This window comes from Halyomorpha halys, unplaced genomic scaffold (genome assembly GCF_000696795.3).
Source record: "Halyomorpha halys isolate HHAL.00 unplaced genomic scaffold, Hhal_1.1 Scaffold873.1, whole genome shotgun sequence".
Classification (NCBI taxonomy): Eukaryota; Metazoa; Arthropoda; class Insecta; order Hemiptera; family Pentatomidae; genus Halyomorpha; species Halyomorpha halys.
In genome coordinates, this window is record NW_027114633.1 from 257,564 (window position 1) to 280,053 (window position 22,490).

General features: G+C 27.8%; 1 protein-coding gene across 8 annotated transcripts in view; it reads left to right on the plus strand.

The window, feature by feature from the left end:
* Ca-alpha1T (Ca[2+]-channel protein alpha[[1]] subunit T) overlaps nucleotides 1-22,490 on the plus strand; it is a 208,485-nt gene that overhangs the window by 3,927 nt on the left and 182,068 nt on the right. For all 8 annotated transcript variants that reach the window (XM_067051774.1, XM_067051770.1, XM_067051775.1 and 5 more), the window contains exon 2: nucleotides 11,827-11,960. In XM_067051774.1, the coding sequence (XP_066907875.1) occupies nucleotides 11,827-11,960 (134 nt within the window). The remainder of the gene's footprint in view (nucleotides 1-11,826; nucleotides 11,961-22,490) is intronic.

The following is a 22,490-nucleotide window of genomic DNA, read 5'->3' on the forward strand; positions in this document are numbered from 1 at the left end:
GTTCTTAGCTGGATACGATTCATCTTTTTTTATACCACACACACAGAGCATGCTGCAATCTCTAGAAAAACTGCAGTGGTTCTGACACCAATTTATTGTGTGATTAGGGTAACTAAATACCTGCTACAATTTTTAAATATTATATTGATCCACAAACTAGAAAAGGTCAATAAGACACGATGATGATATTGTGTTTTTAATTATCCAATTAGCTTACTTCCGGTCTGTCCTAAAATCTTTAAAAACTATAAAGCAAAAGTCTTGATGCATATTGCTACACGTTTCTCGAGCTTTTGATATCTTATGGCACCTATACCTTCTTCTTAAACTCAGGACAATATTTCTACCTACTTATTACCTCATTCTTTCCCGACAGATTTTTCTTCGTTCGTCATGGGGTTTCAGTACTTGCTCCTTTTTACTTCATAATATACTCTCACGGCGTACCTTACTCTTCTAATAAATTGAAAGTGACATTTACAAATAGTAGAGTATTTTTAACAATGGTGGAAATGTTAATACTGAAATTTATAGAAAATTTTGAAACTATACTATCCGGCAGGACAATAAAAATTTGTCGGATAATATTTATATTTACTTATAAATTTCATATATTTTTTTCCGAAATCATTTTACAATAGAAATTTGTTTTTCCTCCATTCATTTCGTTTTCTGTTGGACACATTTTATTAGAGCTGTCTCCGACTGATTTTCATAAAAAAAAAATTTTCACAATACTGGAAATCCTCAAAGATAGTATTTCATATGAAATGGAAGTGTAATGGAGAAAGGACAGAGACAACAGACAATATCATTTGCCTGGTGTGGTTTGTGAAACGGAGACTTAGGGCGCTTTGAAGCCGAGCAACCGAGCTGAAAACAATAGGCTAAATTGAATTTGTCCGCTGGCACGGGGTTCTTTCAACAGCTGTCATTGCGAGATCCTCTCTTTTGATGCCGACTTTATTTTCTGTTTTGTTATTAAATACCAATGAGGAAAGAAAAAATATATGAATGTGTTTATTGGTTGGGTATATTTTACACTACCTAATAAGAAGTTGCTAGAATTCATATATATCTGCATATAATTGCGTTATACACGGAATATAGTATACGCGCGTTTTTTTTTTTATCTTTATTATACGGTTCTTATTATTTGTCATCTTCAGAGAATAAAGATACGCAGATTTTATGCTATTTTATTTACTACTTACATTTCATATTTGAATAATAAAAAACCCATTACATAAATGTATATGTGTATGTAAAAAACCCGAAAGTCCATTATAAGTATACCCCAAAAGCTCATTATACTAATGTCCGAAAAATTTAAATATTTCTTATTTCCCACAAAGAGTTTTCACATTTTGGAAAACTTTAGACATTTATTACTTGTTAATACTTCTACCAAATCCAAATGGTATTTTCGAAAAAAAAATTCCCTTCCTTCTGATGAAAGCAATAAAGATTTATTGAACAGATTTATCACTTAACACATAATAAAAATCTAAATAAATAGAAAACAAATCATAAAAAAAATATGATTATAACAAAATAAATGATGAAAATTTCTAATCCTACAAAAATTTAACATAAACTAATTATTATAGAAAAAAATAAGAGCTTATACCCCTACATCTTTAATTAAAATAACAATAAAAATAAGATTATAAATTGAAAAACATTAATTATGAATTAAATTCAATTATCAAAAAAACAAATAATTAAAGATGAATAGCATATAACACCAACTTATAATTTATTAATAATTTTAAAACAGTAATTAACAATTGGAAGTGTCACCTCTAAATTTGGGATATTTATTTATAAATAAAAAATTTTTAATAAACCCTGATACAAAAGATACAATAAAATAAATTTACTTAAAAAATAACTAATAAATAAACCTTTAGAGTAAAATAAACTATAAAAATAAAAAATTAATTCCCTAAAAGATACTTTAAAAAAAGTTATTTCTATAAATAAATTCAAACAAAAATAATATAACTAAATAAAAATTAGACCAATTTGAATTGCACAAATAAGCTACTTGGGTCCTTTTTTTAGAATTTAGAATACTTTAAAGTCATTTTAATTCTATACAAATTTGTTGTTGATTTGTTAAGTAACTTAGATGCTGTGAAAGAGTTTCTTGATTTTTGTGTGACAAAACTATTATTAAATATCATAAATTAGCAATAAATTTGTATATGATGAAAGAAGACCTTCACATACCTACATTTTAATTATTGACATGTTAGAACTTTAAATATAATGTTTTAACTCAAATCAAAATCATTTTTTTTTTTGTATTTATTTATTGCGATTAACAACTATATTTATATAAAAGTACATTAGGTAAATTTGATTTAAGATCAAGTGATACGGACGTGTAGAGAAACGATAAGATTTATGAATCGAGTGTAACTTCAATCAAAATTATTAATATTACAGCATGATATAATATAAAATAAAATACGAATAGTTTAAGATTAAAGTTACTTCTAATTCTACTTAAAAGTATTATGCACGACGTTCTCGTACACAATTACTATTTCTAACCAAACAAACTTTTAAAAAATATAAGATGAAACAACCACTTGTGGTCTGCTGACATTTCCTTCCTGCCTCAATACTACCAGTGCTCTTGTACTAACAAACGTTGTCGAACTCTTTCCTGTTGTCAACAAACAGTAAGTCCCCTAAAATGTCATAAATTTCATGACAAATAATTTTCTACAAACCTTGGAGACAAATGTATTGTCTTGTCTTCTGTTCCAAGTATTAGATGTAAATAAAAATAATATTCATACTTCGAAATGGCATTATACTATAGTAAAATTCACTTCTTTCAAAACTTGATGAATTTCGAAACTAAACCTTGGGAATAGTTTTTAGGGATGTGCGGTAGTCTATTTAATGCCACCTGGATATTCTTTTTAAAAACGCATGCAAATTATTTTTTTAATACATATAGTGTAAACAGTGCACTGGAATCTAAAGGGTCCTCGAATTTTTATATCTCTTGAAGAGGTTTTTCATTTTCCCAGTTTCATAAAAAGTAGATTTAAAATGACTGGTACGTTATTTACAAATAGTCCCGCTCTGAGAGGTCGAAATCAAAATGTTAATAAAAATGTCTCTTTTTTGTTGTTTATATGTTTGCACTTTTCTTTTTTTTAAATAGAATTTTTCATTTCTTAGAAGTATTACGTGGTCGTATAATATTTGCAAATCACATTATAACCGAAAGGTAATTAACATATTCACGTATTAAGAACGTTGTCATTACCATAACCGCTATATGTTGACATGGTGGTAAAATATATAAATTATTTTTTCACCAATAATTTGTTTGGAAGAGACCAACTAAATTGATGAACCTTCAAAAATGGAACTAGATGAATTTCATTCATTGTTAGGTAGACCGGAACGTATTGCCATTTGTTTGATAAATGAATTACTTGTAATGTTGAAATTACAAAACCTATCTAATTGTTCATTTTTGATGATACCTTAAAAATTAAATTTAGTTTAAAATAAAGTAGTGTGTTTTTTTTTTTTTTAAATTTCATAATTATGGGAACATAGAAAGAATATATGTTATAATGAATGTTAACTATATATAAATAAAATAAAATGTTAATAATTATTGACTTAATGCCGGTATAATTAATATTATATTTAATACAATTTTATTGCAGTAAATTATAAGTACATTTTTAATGCAATGACCATAAGCAAACGTGTGAATAAAGATAGTCAGTTGATATCGATACTGTCACGTGCGATGTTTATTAACCAAATAGCAAGCCGGTATACAAACAAACCTATTTATTTTTCCTTTATTTAATATTCAGTTATTCTAACTAAATCTCTTAGGATAATGTTTTCGATCTATATCAGATTTTAAAAAAAAGTTTAGAAATATTGTTATTTGGTATTTAAACATAGATTGGTTTGTTTTGTTACAAAATTATTAATCTTGATTACTTTGATAAATATTAGACTATTTATCTGCGCTTAGTTTTTATATAAAATCAATATCTGTTGTACCTATGTCAGTCTTTGCTTTTTTATTGTACGTTATATATTTTTGCAATTCACGATTTCTCTAATTAAGCGATATATATATATATATATAGAGTGAGGCCCCCTGAACCCTTACTACTTCCACATAGTCTATATTCCGTATACAGGTAGGTGAAAGTAGAAATGGCAAATAAATGTATGTTATTTCTATATTGGCTTTTTACTTAACTAACAAATAAATCAATGTAGAAAAACTCTAAAAAGTTTGATTAAAGATGTATACACATATTCATATTATTCAAACCAATTTAATATGAAATTGATAAGTTTTTTTTTTAATTTGTATTTGAAATGATATCAAAATGTGATATAATATAAAAAAACAAATAAATAGAATTCTCACTTGTTACAACTGAAGAATGTTTCATTAGAATAAAAGATCATATAGAAGTTTATTGGGAATCAAAGTTTTAAAAAATAACTTTGAACATTCTCTATTACAAACGTTTTCATAATTACCCGAAAACAATAGTTAATACTACTCTAAGAACATCCCCATTCGTGTTTTATTTCAAATTTGTCAATTTTAAACTATAAATTAATTAAAGAAAAACTAATAAAATTAATATGCATCCCAAAGCATATATGAAAATGTTTATAATATGAGAAATGTCATTCAAGTATTAAATTTTATGCAACAAAAATCAAGGTTGTGCCCAAAAAAGAGTAAATTGGGCTACAGCTCAAATCGTGCAACATTTTGGAAACTCAAAACACGAAATATAATTTTAGTGAAATTCGAATGTCTTTTTTATGAATATAATATCTGTCGAGATTTGGTTGAATTTTCATCTAGGGAACAAAGGTTTCTGTTGCACGAAAATGTTCTAGTAATGAACCACATAGAGGTCAGGTTGACTTTAGGAAAATATCGACTCAGAATTCATGCCTTCGTTAATAATTCACTGCGGAACCTGTTAGCACTAGATTAAGCTTATTCAACAGATGGTGCTGTAGAATATCATTTGCCGTATTTTTATTGTCACCAATTGTTATGCTATTGTTTATATGTATAACAACTAATCTGAATTAAACTATAATAAAATAATTATACAAAAAAATGTATTTTTTAACGCTTGTATTCCTGGTTTAAATTACAAGTTAATAAAAAAAGTTTCATATTTGTATTTGCCCCTTGTACCTTAACCTGCCAAAAGAATTTGGTATATTCTTTATGTATATTTGAACCTCTCTCTCTCTGTCTATATATAGTTAGATTTAGATTTGATTTGTGATATATGAAAAAGATTTCAATGTCATCGGATCGTGAGTACAGATCAGTAAGAAACTTTTATTCTAACTAAGGAATAAACAATATTAAATAATGTTCGTGTTCAATTACTTACAGTGTTCCAAATTAACGATAAAATAACACCCATATAACGAATTTTAAGCCTTCGAAGATGTTAGAGCTATTTTACTTTACATTGGTAAAATATGTTGGTTAGTTAAATATTTCTTAATTTTGTCTGTTATCTAATGAATTTGAAACAGTATACGTTTCATAACTTAAGTCTGTGGAGAACCAACAAAACTTTTAATGTTTTAACAATGTGTTAAATCTTCTAAATTAATTATTAGTGTTACAACCACGTTCTCAAAGATTAATAGCCGTGGCAATAGGCTAGTCGTGTCCGTTAAACGAAAGTCACTAACGTCAATTAGCTCGTGATTTAGGGCGTCATTATGGTTCAATTTGTTGCCATCTTGTCTTCTTAACCAACCTTGAACAAGCCAATTATAACCAATTTAAAGTTATTTTGGCTCACCCTTTGGCTGTCACACCTCGCCACGCCCAATGGGTTTCATTTAATAATATCAAGCCGAGTTGAGTTCTTAACGCTGTTTTAATAATATATTGCTCGGAATGTATATAGTATTTATTTTGTAGTTTCTATAAGAGCTTATTTATATATTAATTATCTTTTAATGAGAGATTTTTAGTTTTCTTTCACTAGTGATAATTATTTTTTAAAAGTGGATAGGAAACAAATAGATTATAGAATTAAAAGTAATTATTGTTAATAAGTAAAAAAAAACTATGTATTTCTTGTCAATTTGTCAATATTTGTTGTCAGTGTCATTAGTAAGCTATAGGATAGCATTTATGAGAATTTATATATTACATTAGTAATAACTTTTTTATTTTATTTTTTCAAAGCCCTTATTTAAAATAAAGTTTTGTGCTTAACAGAGTCTGTATAGAGGGGTTTTCTTTTTATCTGAAACGTTGTTACACTTTAAAACATGAAAGTAGTGAATGAGTATTGACTTTGTTTGACAGTTTTGAGTTAATCTGTCTTATATTAATCCACTGGTAGCTCAGTTAGTAGTGGTGGATTGTAGTTGGATCGTTAATAACTTAATTTAAAATTTTAACTTTTAATTTTATGAATAATTTTCCTTTTGATGGCTACATTCAAATTGTTTAATATTTATATCTAGATGTTTATAAAAGGAAAAATACTTCATACCCATTATCTATTATACCTCAGTCAATTTTTAGAGCACATAATAACACAATAATGAAACAGTAAGACTGAAACCATATCGTCTTCATCATTAACTTTTTTCTCTAGACTTATAATTTTGTTTAAAGTTGTTTATTTATTAATGTACGTTTTGCTCGACTTTGTTATATGGCGCGCTATTGTTCTTACATATTGTGAAATCGATGGGAAATCGTTTACAATCATGTCTAAATGTTATATTCAGACAAAAATTGTCAATAGAATTTGGATTAAGTAAACTTATAGCTTCAGCAGTAAATGACAAAGATTATAATTAAAGTGTAGTTTAAGGTTTACACCAAATAGGGTGACCCCATCATCCAGCTACTAATAAAAAAGTAACAGCTATTTAAATAAATCGAGATGATGTCATATGTATCTCTTTAAAATGCAAATTTGTTGTAAAAGGAGTTTTACCAGGAAAATGAAACCATCAGAAAAAGATAAGGGACTGTGGAAAAAATTTTCATTTAAAAAAAATATTCTTAAACACCTTTTTCATTTACTAGTAAGATGACTATCTTCATAATCTATTTACATATTTTACCCTATACAATAGAACACAGATCAGTGAATTATTAGCATTAACTAATTTTTCTACCCTAATAGATATTCATTATTATTTAAATAGTATCTTCTGCATTAGATCATCCTTAATGACACACATAATAAAATTGTATACAGCCATGTATAGTTCAGATATAAAAAAAAAATTGCATATATAAATATGCAAGATAGTACATTTTTTTTTACTAATTACAAAATAGAAAAAAATATATTTTAAAATTGTTTATTATAATTTAATATAAATGATTATTTGTATTATGTATTTTCGAACTGTTTTATATTTTATTTTTATAACCCTATTGAGGAAGACTTGTATTTACTTTTTTTATTATGAAAATATAGAATTTTAAATCTGTATAATAATTAACTTAAAATAATAAGATTTAATACATGAAAATTACCGAATCAATATACACTTACTTTATTACTCATTACAAACAATTCAATTTTAATGTAAGCAATTATAGGCAACTATTATTATATATCAATAAATTATATTGGTAATAAGTTTAATTATTGAGATTGTGATATATATATATATATATATATATGCAAGATAGTACATTTTTTTACTAATTACAAAATAGAAAAACTATATTTTAAAATTGTTTATTATTATTTAATATAAATGATTATTTTTATTTACGTATTTTTTAACTGTTTTATATTTTATTTTTATAACACTAATGAGGAAGATTTTTATTTACTTTTTTTTATTATGAAAATATACAATTTTAACTCTGTATAATAATTAACTTAAAAATAATGCGATTTAATACATGAAAATTACCTGATCAATAAACACTTACTTTATTACTCATAACAAACGATTTAATTTTAATGTATGCAATTATAGGCAACTATTATTATATATCAATAAATTATATTGGTAATAAGTTTAATTATTGAACAGAATAGAATAAAATATAGTCTACAAATAACCCTGGTTAATGTGGTGATGTACTATTTGACGTGTGTCATTGTGTTATTATTGCTCAGAACCTACCAATATGATAAACACTCCATATTGATACTCTGCCGTGAAGTGCCACTATGCCCTCTCACCTATAACATGAATCTATATAATAGTCGAGGAACATTGTTTCATGTTATGAGATATTAACAAGAGAATAAATATCAATAATGAGAGTGTTGAACAAGGATGTTAAATTTTGAATTTCAAATTTCGAAAATATGGCAAATTTTATTTAGTCACAGACAGCTAAGTTATGAAAAATTTGTTTTGAATTTATATAATCGATTCCAAATAGATCAGTATTCTAGAATCAGATTCTGTTACGTTTTTGCAATATACTTATGAAATGGTTATTGGGATATTATATATTTTTAAGGATTCATTAATATTATTTTTAATATTCGAAGATTGTTATTTTCAACAGCGTGACTGAGTTTTAATATTTGGCTGTTGAGAATTAAAACTGTTGCTTATTTGATTTTTTTTTCATCTCATCTACCTATAGTTAAATTATAGTCGTAACAATTCAAATAATCTTAAAAATTTATTTCCTGAATTATTATGAGCATACCTGTTTAATTTTAGTTACTTTTGTTTTGGTAAGGTGTACGATTGTTTTGATTATAATAAATAAATTTCAACTTGAAAATTACTCTCTAATCCTACATTACCACAAAAAAACTTAAAAAAAACTTCCTATACAAACGGTCTAAACTTTCAATAAATTACAAAATAATCTTTCATTTGACCATACTAATTCCATAATGATTCACTGAACCATATAATTATTCTCATATACAATACTTATAATCATTAAGCCTCTTACGTACACCCTTACAGCTACTTACTTTGCCATAAATCAAGTCTTCTATTAGGACCTCAATGTTCCAAACGTAGATGGTTTGGTCTTACCAGAAACAGTTACCAATCCTTCTATGATAAACGCCCTAACCGCACAAACCCACTCGTCTCTAGCCTTGCTTCCCCTCCATTACCTAATGATGCTTTTAGTGACGTTATTAGAACTCTATCAATGAGTAGATTCTCCACAAGACTGTCTCACACCAATGTAATATACCTCACATTGTATATACTTGTATATTTCTTTAATACAGTTGTAATTATCAATAAATAAATTATTTTAAAAACTGAATTTAAATGTGTAAAATTCTAATTGTCACATTTACAATTATGACTCCAGCAACATTGTAGTATCTGTCATACATAATTCCATATTTTGATTGAAAACAAGTATACATACTTGTATGAAGCATGCCCTCAACTGAAATTGCCGGACACACTTCATTTATGGTTTGCTGGTTGGGTTGAAGTGGACTGTATAAATGAAAAATAACATGATTAAATGAGAAATAATTCTATTGTTTATGTTACAATGGTGTGGTGGGTGGCCGAAAGGAAACATTATGATTAAATGGTTAGTAAAATTTTGAATACTGGGCTATGGAATTGTAGATATAAAATTGAGGTGGTTGATGATAATTGCCAAGTGATGGAGAATGTTAATTATTGGTAGGTTGACTTACTCCATGGTTCTTTCTTCCCTCTGCATCTCTAAGTCTCTCTCCTCCCTACTGCTGGGAACAACTCCAAGAGTTTTACTCACTCGTGGTGGATTCCTGATGAGAGACGAAGAAAATGATGAACTGCTTCTCAAGACAAGATGGCTCTCTCACACTCTTCTCGGCTTGCTTCTCTTGCTACCAGCGTTGGAGGAGGCAAGCTTTTTATGCTGGCTACATGGGCGCTACTGGTCCAAAGCCTTTCTGATTCACTTTTCCGTTTCCTAAATAATAAATAAAAACACAAGCAACAAGAACAGTCATGCATACAGCTCGAAAGTATACGCCATTGAAACTAATTTAGTTTTGACAAATCGTAAAATAACACAACAATTTATTTCAATTTATACTTATCGTTTGGCCATATTTATTTTTTTTCATTCTGTTGTATAAAAAAAATCTAACATTTTAGATTCATCAAACAATGAAAAAAATATATATACAACACAACATTTATTCTTAAACTTACGTCCTGTAGTGGACATGTAAATTAAAATATGGGATTAATGGCGCGGTTGCAATAAAAAATTAATTAATTCAAAACCATAAAATGGATCAAATCAGACTGGTATTGAGAACGATAGTGCAATGTCAAACTTTACTTACAAAATTTACTGCTCTCAGTTTCCTAAATTAAGTTTTTAATATTTACACTGTCCTTTTGTATTGCTGAAATTCAGTTATTTTTAATAGACCAGTATTGTTTTCTATTTTTATAAATTAAATTAAAATCTGTACCGCTACAACCCATGAAGGATTAAGGGTGCAATACTTTGTAAGGAAGTACTGTTACTAGACCAACGGTTGTGCAAGGAGGTGATTTGGTCAGAATGACGTTTGGTCACAATATTTTTACCTAATTAAGGGTACCCAATTTACAAGGCTGGATGGACCCCAGGAGGGCTACAGAACCCATAATGTTGACTCACGTCAGTGTAACAGAAAAATAATTTTCTGCCAAGCCGGATTCGACGATTCAGGTCCTTGGAGTTAGTAGCACTGTGCCTTACCATAGTGCCACTGCGCCCTGGTATTTTGATAAATATAATATAAATAATTATTTCATTAGTTTAATTTTATAAAAAGGTTTGGACACGGATAGACTCATTTTGTTCAGTTGTGTCTGTACTTTCCTAATCAGTTAAGGATTTTTTGTTTGTGTGATATCGTATTATTTTCATATAAATATCGATGGTTTTTTTCATTTGAAACGCTATTTTATCCTAAATCATCATGACCAGAAATGTATTACAAAAGTTATAACAATGTCCAACAAGTTCCACTACGGCCTATCAGTCATTGATTTCGTTTTGTTTTTTTTCAACCAAGAATTTAACGTCTGATCTACAATAGTTTCAAAGGTCTTAATTTATTATTTTATATTTTAAATAGGAACATTTTAAATTAACTATTAACATTTATTTTAATGTAAATATTAACATTTATCAGTAAACCGTTTTCATGGAAAAACATATAACAATTCCATATTGGAGTTTAGTACTATCGTTGTCCTTTACTATGGATAATTTCTTTTCCAAAGTTATTGCCACATATTATTAATTTATTTTTGAGAAATTCTTCACTATTCATCATTTTTGTTTAGTTTCCACCTATTTTACTATCTCTATAATTGGTCGATTGAAAGTCCAGTTATTTCAATCGGCTCTTTGTACGATTATTATTTTAATAATAAATATTCCAATGAATACTTTTTTATAAAGAAGTAAACGTATATTCTCTCAGTTAAAAGAGAATTAAAAGATGAAATATTTCCTCTGAGACGTCATAGACTTTGTGCCATGTAGTAAGTGTATAGTATAATTATAAGTATAATGCATTAGAAAAGTATAATAATTTGAGTATAATTATCTCATTAAGTAGATTTAAATGCTACCTAAAATTAACATCATCATATTTCTTGAATAAATAAGTACTTCGAAAATTAGTTGTCTATACTGTATAACGAACTGTAAAGACATCGTTATATTGGAATGGTTCTATTATATTATCCAATTTGTTTGTTTCTATTATATTCGTATGTTCAAAACAAAGCTAATAAAAATAAATATAAATTATATGATTTTTTTATTTATTGTTTTAGATGTTCGACGATTTCATCTTCGCATTCTTCGCGCTGGAAATGTCCATCAAGATGATCGCTATGGGTGTCTACGGGAAAGGAACCTACCTCGCCGACTCATGGAACCGTCTCGACTTCTTCATCGTAGTTGCTGGGTAAGTGTGAAACAGTATTTGTGACTTTTATGTTGATTGAACATTTCACCTTTTTATCGTTAGTTATGCCTCTGTAAGCACACATACGTTGGCTATGATTTTTTTTTTTTCCATTTATGTTTATATAGTATAAGAAGTGTACAAAGAATGTTATTGAATCCAACGGTAAGTTCTTCAATAAACTAAGAAGGTATTTGTTTATACCTATACTATATAGACGTCAGGAAATATTTGATGTTCGGGCGGTGAGGAAAATAACAGAATAAGATAATTATTGGGTCGATTAAACAGAAAAAAGAAAGGAATTGAATAAACATGCAAATGTTATCAAAAATCAATTTTTTAAAAAAAGAAAAATATTTTACAAATTTAATTAAATGAATACTAAAAACAAACAAATCAAGAAAGCAAATAAATGAAATGTTTGTTTTACTCACCAAAACCGATTCTCGGAAAACACATTACACACCCAGCCGTCATTTACTAATCCTGTCCATGAATCAGTTTCCAATTATTTCATTTCATTTTTTTTTTTTCAATCTCAAATCACATCACTTACTTTTGAGAGGAACCCAGAGAGGAATTTGTTCTCCATTGTCAGATATTATTGGCCGTAGGACTGTAAAACGATTATGATATCTCCGGGGAATGCAAGGTATTTGGAGAATTCGATGGAGAGGGTAGTGAAAATTTAAAGCTACCGTAGGGGCCCGGAACGGGAACCACAGAGCTAACTTCTCGATGCAATATGGTTCAACTTCAGAGCCGCCTATCTGTCCCCCTGGCCTAGTTATCGGATTTAAACCGATTGTTATCAAGCGATATTTAAATGCAAATTCACTCATCCAATCCTGACTTTGAAATAAGCTCATCTGAATAATTATTTATAAGTTTCTCTTCCTCAATAACTTTACATTGTCGATGACAATTGCTGAGGCAGATTGGTACAACGTTAAGCAAGTAGTATGAATCTCATTTTCTAATAATCATCGTTAAAGTTCATTTCCTTGAATTACATTGTGTTCTCAATTTTATCATCAATCCGGTATTTAGTATAGATTCTCATCTATTGAATTTAATTGTTTATATTACTTGGTGAGTATCAATTAAAAAACAATGTAAACCCCATTTTATCAACTACAGCTTTACATTATTTTCGTTGTCGGTTTAGAGTGTATGTTATGTTAAGAAAACATATAATTTACAACAGCTATTTCATAATTGAAGATTATATATTATAATTTAAATAAATAATTCATTTTTTATCCATTTTTGTCTCAAAACATTTTATTTTTCTTATAAGTATAGGATTTTTACTAATGAAATAAAGAGGAAATTAACAAAAGTGTAATTATAATAAATAATTTTAATGTTTGAACTGTGTCGAGAACGGTTACTAGCAAGGTTGTGATAAAGTTTTAACAAGTGACTGTAAATGAACTTTAATTTTTGTTTTTAATGTAAAAGTTGACTAGTTAGGTAATTAGACATAATGTAGGATATACTTATAAACAAAAGAATATGTTTACCTAATGTTTTAATGTTTCGTAGAAATTGTTGTTGTGACCTGGGCAGAATAGCCTGCATGAAGTTAGGTGTTTAAATATTTTTAGTTCCAAAATTGTATTAAGGTAAGATAAATTATAAATAATAGTGTTAAGTAATTTGAATTGTTAAGATCATACATGTAATAAAAGCTGTTTTATGGTAGATGTCCCTGAGGATAGCCCGATAGGCCGAAACGTCGGACTTATAAGAAAAATAAAATGTTTTGCGACAAATATGGATAAAAATTGAATTATTTATTTAAAGAAAATTAACCAGTCTCAAGAAAGTTGAAGATTATAAATATAATTATATATTAATTGTTTGTTTGAGAGTAGATAACTTAAATAAAAACACTAATATATTTTAATCCTTACCTCCTACTTTTTTGGAGAAAAAAGTTTTTAATAACTTGAACAAATTATTGAGAAATTGCAAATTAAGATATCAGAAATATAGAGTAATTTGGTAGGTAAATAATAGGAATAATTTCAGAATAGCCTTGATAATCGCTCTTAGGTTCAGAATGTTATAAGGAAAAAGCTTTAAAAAATTCATGAATGCTTAGAAGAACTTATCCAGTTACCTTGCGAAGGATGTTAATCTAGTGAAAATGATGATTAACCGTGTATTGTGAAGTCGAAAAACATTTAGGATGGAATATTATAATAAAAATATTATATCATTGATGTTATATTTAACATTTTATTGACGTTACGAAGGATACAATCACAAATATGAATGCAATAATGGACATCTTCTTAAGATATTTTATTGGGTGGAGCATTTTGATATGGATTTTCATTTTTTACTTTTTCAAAAATTTACACATAATAAGTATAAGTCTATTTATGTTACAATCACATGGAAATCATAACGCCCAAAATAGTTTGAGAGTCTCGCCTAAAACTCATTCTGTCCCACTCATGAAAATATTTACTTTTCGAGAGCAGAGCAGTCTTTGAAAAAAAAACATGTATATATATGTGACAGAAATATCAACATATTTCTGTCAAACAATATGGCCATTCCAAAAAGATCATAATTCTGACAATAAGAAATGATATTTCGATTTTATGAAAAAATTCTAGATATATTCAGATGTTGCAAGATAAAAAAGAAAACAGTACTGTTCAAGTTATAATTTAAATTTACCAATTAATATACTACAAATACATAAGAAGAGAAAAATAGGCACTAAGAAAATAAATTTAAGCTGTTTCTTTTCTGCAAAAAAGAATTTACATAATATGAGATAATGCTATACTACTAGCTTTAGGTATTACTTTGTGTTCTGCAGAAAAGATTAGACAAGATAACTGAAGAAACCTTGTTTACGGAACCAACTTTATATAGTATCTCAGTATAGAATAGAAGCCCTGCATGCTGTTAGTTGCAATAATAGATAGAAAGATTTATTTATGAATTTTTCATTGGCATTTAGATTTAATTCCATTTTTTAAAAATTAAGTTACTTTATTGCAATCTGCAGAAGGTGTCACAAATATGGTATTTAGTTGTGACAATGATTGCTTTGTTACATTTTCGAATAAGTGCACTTGGTTTAAACAAATTTACAGCTGATGCTTTTGTTAGAATATAGGAACAAAAATCTCTTGGAAAGGTAGGACTCAACATCGGACAATGAACCAATTTTCCTGTATAGCGCAGAGCTCTATATTGGTTTAAACTTATTTTTGGATTGGTAATACAATTTTTTAAAATATTTTATATATGTCTACTCTTTCCTTCTTAATTGTTATGTTTTAGGTATTCTTTGTTTGTTTTATACATTTTTATCTTCCGTTGGATCAAATTTTGCCACCAATTAGTGGCTGGTTTTCAATGCTTTTGTCTTCCACTAACCTTACTACCTTCTCCTCACCTTTAAATAGTCCTCATGGAAACATAATTTTTACCAATTCTTATCAGTTAAGTAATACTCTAGAAATCCTTAATTCAATTTATTTTAAGTCACTGCAATAGGACTGTAATAGATTCAGTATGACAGACTTGTATTTATTTACAATAGATACTTATGCAGCTTGATGTATTTGAAGCCCCCACTGTTGTTAACATATATATATATATATATATATATATATATATAATAATCATTTGATAGATTATTTCCTGAAATACAAGTCACGCTTATAATTAAATATTCTTTCTATGAGTTAACTTATTCATTTCACTAAATACCTATTCAGGTATGGACTTTTTAAAAGTTTCTATAACTCTGCCACCTAATTCAGATTTTCTATGTGCATCAAGATCCTAGATAAACCTAATGCTATTTTGAATTGATTTTAACCAAACACTGATAAATTTTATTATTTCTCCACCTACTCTGCTTATATTGCCACTTTATGAGATACGTCATTTATTCCTCAGAATTAGCAACTTATATTTTCATGTTATAATTCAAGCTTGTGATAAGAAATTACGAAACGGCGGATCGAGTTCAATTCGTTCTCATTTGAAACCTTTTGGTTAAAAAAAAAAATCATGTCACTAGATGAAGAAATTTTTATAACAATTAAAAAATACTTTTGTATTAGAGCAAGATAGCAGAATATTTTGACAAAATTCTGAAAAAAGAAACTGAGGTTTAAATTTACCAATAATAAGTAATCGACTTATTATTGATAAATTAAAATTTGTATAAAGCTCAAATAGAGCACATTTAATGGTGATTTGTGTTATAATTAATTAGATGGTTGTCATATTCACTAAAAATCATCAAATTGATACTATTTCTACCAATTACACGACATATAGAACTTTTGAAAGAACACTCATGTTTTTAAAATTATGTGGGCAAGTTCCCAAGAAAACGCGTTCATTTTTCTTTTATTTTATGGAGTAATATGAAAATTATTCAACTTTCAAAACACTCTATCTTTTTATATACTCATTTTTCTAACTCTCCATAGTTAAATCTCCAACAAAGGCATTAGCTTTGTCAATTTTTATTGAACCAACAATTCCGTGAGTAGCCATACTTGATAATTTTATTCATTGATAGTTTTTAAGCATCATCTTTGGCATTGGAATGTTTTGAGAAGCAATGCTTTGAAATAAAAAAATAAAATAAAAGATAACATTTATTTGTAGGATACTCGGAATGATCAGAAAACATTGACGTTTTTGAAAATTACAAAAAACTTTTTTATCCTTTAAACAACAAATATTTTTAAAATATAAATTAAAATAAATCATCTATGAAATTTACGAATGCGGTTTAGAGAAAGCTCTAATGAATTATAGATCAGTTTTTATTAAAGTTTATTTTGCTTATTATTGACGCAATGTTATGAAAATTTAACTGCCATAAGCACTTATATACTTATTCGCTTAAATTCTAAAAACGAATAAAATTATTGATGCTACGAATTCGAATTATTCTGAAATAAACTAAACTAATATTATAAAGTTTGATCTTACAAAAGTTTTAAAATTTATTTTATTAAATAGATACTGTGAGTTTGAAAATTTATATGTTTTGTTTTATTAGTTCGATGATTTGAATTAGGTTTAACTTTTAATTAATGTTTAACATTCTCCATTGATTATGATTATCCCTTTCACAGCCATTATATAATTATAGATATTTCGCTAACGATCCCCAAGTTGCTGTAGAAGTTGAAGTTGATGTTTGAGTTGTAGGTGTTAGTTATAAGGCTGTTGTTTACCCCTTTAGGTTAAATTTACATTCACTGATAGCAAACAGTGATTGTTGAAACCAAATTATAGTCAACTGATACTAGATAATAGGGAAATTTTGCAGTCAGTGTTGCTGTTTTAAATGTAAATAATGAATTGAAAGCTGTTAAAATATTAACAACTAAGGGAGTATTTCCACTTAATTGAAAAATATATTCTTTTAATTGACCTGTAAAACAAACGATTTCAAATATGGAATAAGATTATGAAATATCTAAAAGATACGGTTTAATATACAAATAATGGAAAATATTATGATTTATCTATATGTGATTTATTTATATAAATTTCATTTATCGATTAAGCGTATTAATTTCATTAATTAATCAATTTAATAATGTTAAATTTAAAGTACAATAAACTCGTTTATAATTATTATCTTTGTAAATAGAGAAATTTTCATAATATTCCCCAAAATAATCACAAGATGTTGATGTCTCAGTTTTTGGTAAAAAAGATTAGGGTTGAAAGATTAACTATATCTCAGGAAATATAAAAGATAATTATTTTTTAGTGCTTTTTTACTCTATCATTTTTTAAAAAAAGTTTTTTCTATCTGCTTATATTTTTTCGTCCGGTACATAGTTTTCAAGATATTGTGTACGGAAAAAAAATAACTGAAAATTTAAATTTTATCTTAAATAAAATGAACATAAAGTAACTTGGACCTGAAATAGTTCAAAAAAGTTACAAGCACATTTACTATACCTTTTATAAAAACGTTATTTTAATAGAAGTTTAAAAAACAAAAGTGAAATGATGTAATGATTATATTTTTGATTTTTTGATATAAAAAAAAACACTAAAATAGAAAAAAAATAAAATCCGTTCAACGTGAACAAAAATGAATTGGACTGCACTGGAACTCGAAAGCATACGGTAAAAATAGATTTCATTTAAAATCTAAGATGATATATAAACATAAATGTTACGTACCGAAATTTGTGCTATTTGGCCCTATGAATTTTACGTATTTAAGTTACTTGAAAAGAATATGGCCTATTTCTAAGTTAAATATAATGTTTGAAGTACCACCATTGGGTGGTTCCTTCTCAATATTTTCAAGTGCTTGTAACTTTCTACATATTTACTTATTGTATTTTTTTCTAGTATTGTAAATTAAAAATAATAAATAAATAAATAAAAAAGTTACTTGTAACACTTAATGAGTAATACCCAGAATTCACAAAGCTATTTTGAACAATTTACCGCATTGGGTAAAAAAGACCTAAAGCAGTTTGTTTTTCAAAAATTTGAACCCTAAATTAATTTACACTTACTTCTTAGTTAACTTATAACTACAAATTACAAATGTTGAAAAAAAATCAAAAATATTTGAAATATAATGGTGATCAGGAGAAGTGTATATAATATTAGATAAAAATATATATTTTCGTGCAGTAATAAGTTCAAAAATATTAGTTGCATATATTCCTAGTGTTTATAAACAAAGACAAAAAAATATAGTACCAAAATAGATTTTTCATTTTTATTTAATTCCAGATCGGCCTAGTTGGCCTCACATGATTAATATAACAGTTACATTTTATGTTTTGTATAACAATTAGGGGACTTAGTCTCGTGCAGGAGACACCCCTAACTAGTTACAAAGGAATAAATATTGAATAATTGTGAATAAAAACGATGAATTATAAAATATATGGTTATATTTTTAAAAAAAATAGTATTCTATGTGCTAAACATTCTTGGGTTCGTGTACCGGAAGCGTTGATTTTATATTGAACTAATTATTGGGAAAATATTAAAATTCTGAACATTTTGTGGTGAAATACCTTTCTTTTATTTATAACCCCTATTTAAATAATTTATTGTTATCAGCATGAATATATATATTTTGAGTTGTTATTTTGTTGTAGTCGGCTTTCTTTGAATTTTATAATGTGCTGGAACATATAATGTGCTAAATGGCATATAAGCAGGTATAATGTGGGGCACACTATACTGACAATAATAAAGAAATTCAAATGGAAGTGTGTGTCAAGTGATGGCACAACTGAACATTGATCGTACATTGATTTAGTGAAATGTCTATCACTGCCTAATGTGAAGTATCAATACCTATATTTATTATAACGGCGAGAATCAAACACAAAGTTCTTGGTGCATTAATATTGCCAAAGACTTTAAGATATCTAGAACTAATACAATTTCAGTCAAAAATATGGTTTTGTGTCATCTCGATTGCCCAGTTTTAAATCAGTGTTCAACTCATTTTTTTTTTGTACCGTCCAAAGCAGCCGTAATTTGAAGTTAATCTTACTTAGTAATTTCCCTAACTCCTGATGTTCAAACTTTTCTCATTTTTGAAACAGTGGAAGGGAGACTGTCCATGTGAGGAGCATTTACATTTAAATAAGCTTATTTTCCACTAACATGAATAAATTTCTTATTTCATCCTGCCATAGGCCGATGATCTTGTTTGTAAAATTGGTTCTCATGTACTCTATTTTCTTTCCATTTATGGTCGCATTATGTTATGTCGAGCCAATATCCGGTACAAATTTGCAGTATCCTCCTCCACAATCCTCCCCCTCCACAAAAAAAATATGTGTGTTCATTAAAAAAATATATAACTTTTTTTTTCTTTTTTTTCGTTGCTGTCTGAGGCAGGATTACTTTTTGATAAACACAATACATTTTAAGAAAGAAGAAAAAGTTGTTAATATATATATATATATATATATATATATTGTTTTAAGTCATTAATGTATTGTGTTTACTATAATGTAATTCTTTCTTAGACAGCCAGGAGAGCTTAGAAAAAGACTTAATAGTTATGACTATAACAATAATAATGTGAATCACAGCGACCAATAAAGGGGCATGGGATCACTACTTTGTAAGACAGTACTATTTTTAGAACAACGGTTATACAAGGAGGTGATTTTTTCAATATCAACCTCAACCACTAGGTTTTTCCTCAACTAAAGGGTACCCAACTAATGAGACAGGCTGGATCTCACGAGTGAACACAGAATTGACACACGATTACAAATTAACAGAAAATAATTATCTGCTACACCGGATTTGAACCCATGTCCTTGGAGTTCTAGCATAGTATCTTAGCGCTGTGCCACCGCGCTCCCATAAGTTTATTTATTTTGATTACAGATTTTTTTTTTTAAATAATTCAATATGATATGTAACGTATACATAAGGGGCAATAGGAAACAGTTTTATACATTTCCATATCTACGGGAAAATGGAAAGTAAACTATAAGTATTGGAAGAAGATAGCCGTATGAAGTAGATTGTGAGAATAAAGTCCCGGTGGCAGTCAATAAAGGTATCAAAATAGTAGAAGACAACTATTTATTGTTAACCAACTTTTGCAGGGCTTCGTCACGGCTGATAGATTGAAACAAAGATTAAAAATTCAGTTATCGGTTAATAGATAGTTTTCTTCTACTATTTTGATACCTTTATTGACTGCCACCCGGACTATCTTCCTACATTAAACTATAAGTAAGTGAAATAAAATAAAAAATGATAAAATAAATAAATAACAAATAATATAGAAAATAAACTAAATAAAACATATTGATTATTTAGCTAAGATGAACAAAATTTAGCTTAGTTGCAATTAAAAAAAATCCATACGTATGAATCAAATATTGATTTTAAGAATACATGGGCCGGCTATTGAACTGCTGCTCAATCTAGATGAATTTACTGATTTTAGGAGACCATTTTTGGGATGTAAATGGTATGATGGAATGGTTTTACCAAAAAATCTTGATAGGCAAGTATTGGGATTAATAGAAATATTTGATGTGAAGAAACCATAAAATAATGAGAAAAAAACCAAAATGCTGCAATGTGGAACAATAATCTCTACTGAGTAACATTTGGGAACAGAATATTCCATGCTGCAGCTAATCTTGAAGTAGGGTCTAAGAACTATTTTTTTCAGGATTAGAGTAAATAGATTTTTAATTTGAAAAATACAATGTCGGTTTTGTTCATATTAGAGGAACAATTCAACTATAGTCTCAAATTGGTAAAACGATATAGCGGCCCTTGTTGGTAACACTGAAATTGAAGTTAGTTAGAGTAACCTCTCTCTGTGTTTATAATATATAGTTTTCACTTATTGTTAATACAAAAAAAGTATTTATTAGATCTGTGATATGATATATGTGCCAGAGGTCTATGGCTTAGAGTGCTCGGCTATCGTGAGGGGTTGTAAACACAAGTCATCATCGATGACACCGCCTTCAGCGGACCCGGCAGCCTATCTTATACCATACTGGCAAAACAAGATGTTATAATTTGCCAACATATGTACATTCTCATTTGTATATTATAATTTGCTTGTTCTTATTTTTTCAGGTGGTTAGAAAAAAAAAATAGTGTTTATTAGTTTCATTTTGATATTAAGACAATATACAAACCCTTGGATGATTTCTTTTAACTTCATAAAATCTAAGGTCGATCCCCGTGCTATGTATTCCCCAGGCAATACCGCTACTAATGTAACACCTTTAGCTTATCATAAAATGCCACTAAGGCTACAAAAAGACGTTTTTATTGTTATTGTATTGTACTTGTTTTTTAATAATAAAAGGAGAGATAAGTAATAAAAATCTAAATCTAAACAAAGTCGAATCACCTTTCAACTCCTTTCTTTGATATAATTAATAATTCTTTATATTGATATTGAAATATGATATCCGACGGAGTCCGGTATAACCAACATTTGTCCTGATTTTTTGATTGTAAGAAAAACATTTACTTTTGACTATGTCATATTTAAAAGCATGATGTTAGCAATAATTCAGGAAATCAAATTTAAATGTAATAAAGCTAAAAGAAATCATGCAGCGTTAAAATATGATAGTTATATCATAGAAAGAAAGACCACTTCCCAAATATATTTAAGACATAAATTTGACCAATTACTGTAAAGTGGCGTACAGTGAATATAAAGTGAAATACAAATTACCAACTGACACAGTTTTATGTAAATTCAGCCCTAGAAGACACTACATATCGTGGACTAAAAACTAATGACATATGAGGCGTTTGGTTTCAAAACCGGTTACATCCATTTTTTCCAAAAATTTTTTTATTTTATTTTTTATAAGTTTTTAATGTTAGAAATGATGTGTTAGACGCGTTTGTTTCAAAAACGTCTAGATCCTTCTAAAATCAATACTAAAAGATTCCATTTCTCATCAAAAGCGGTTCCATCCAAACTTCACCAATCGGCCACTTGGAGCAGTCCTATCGACCACT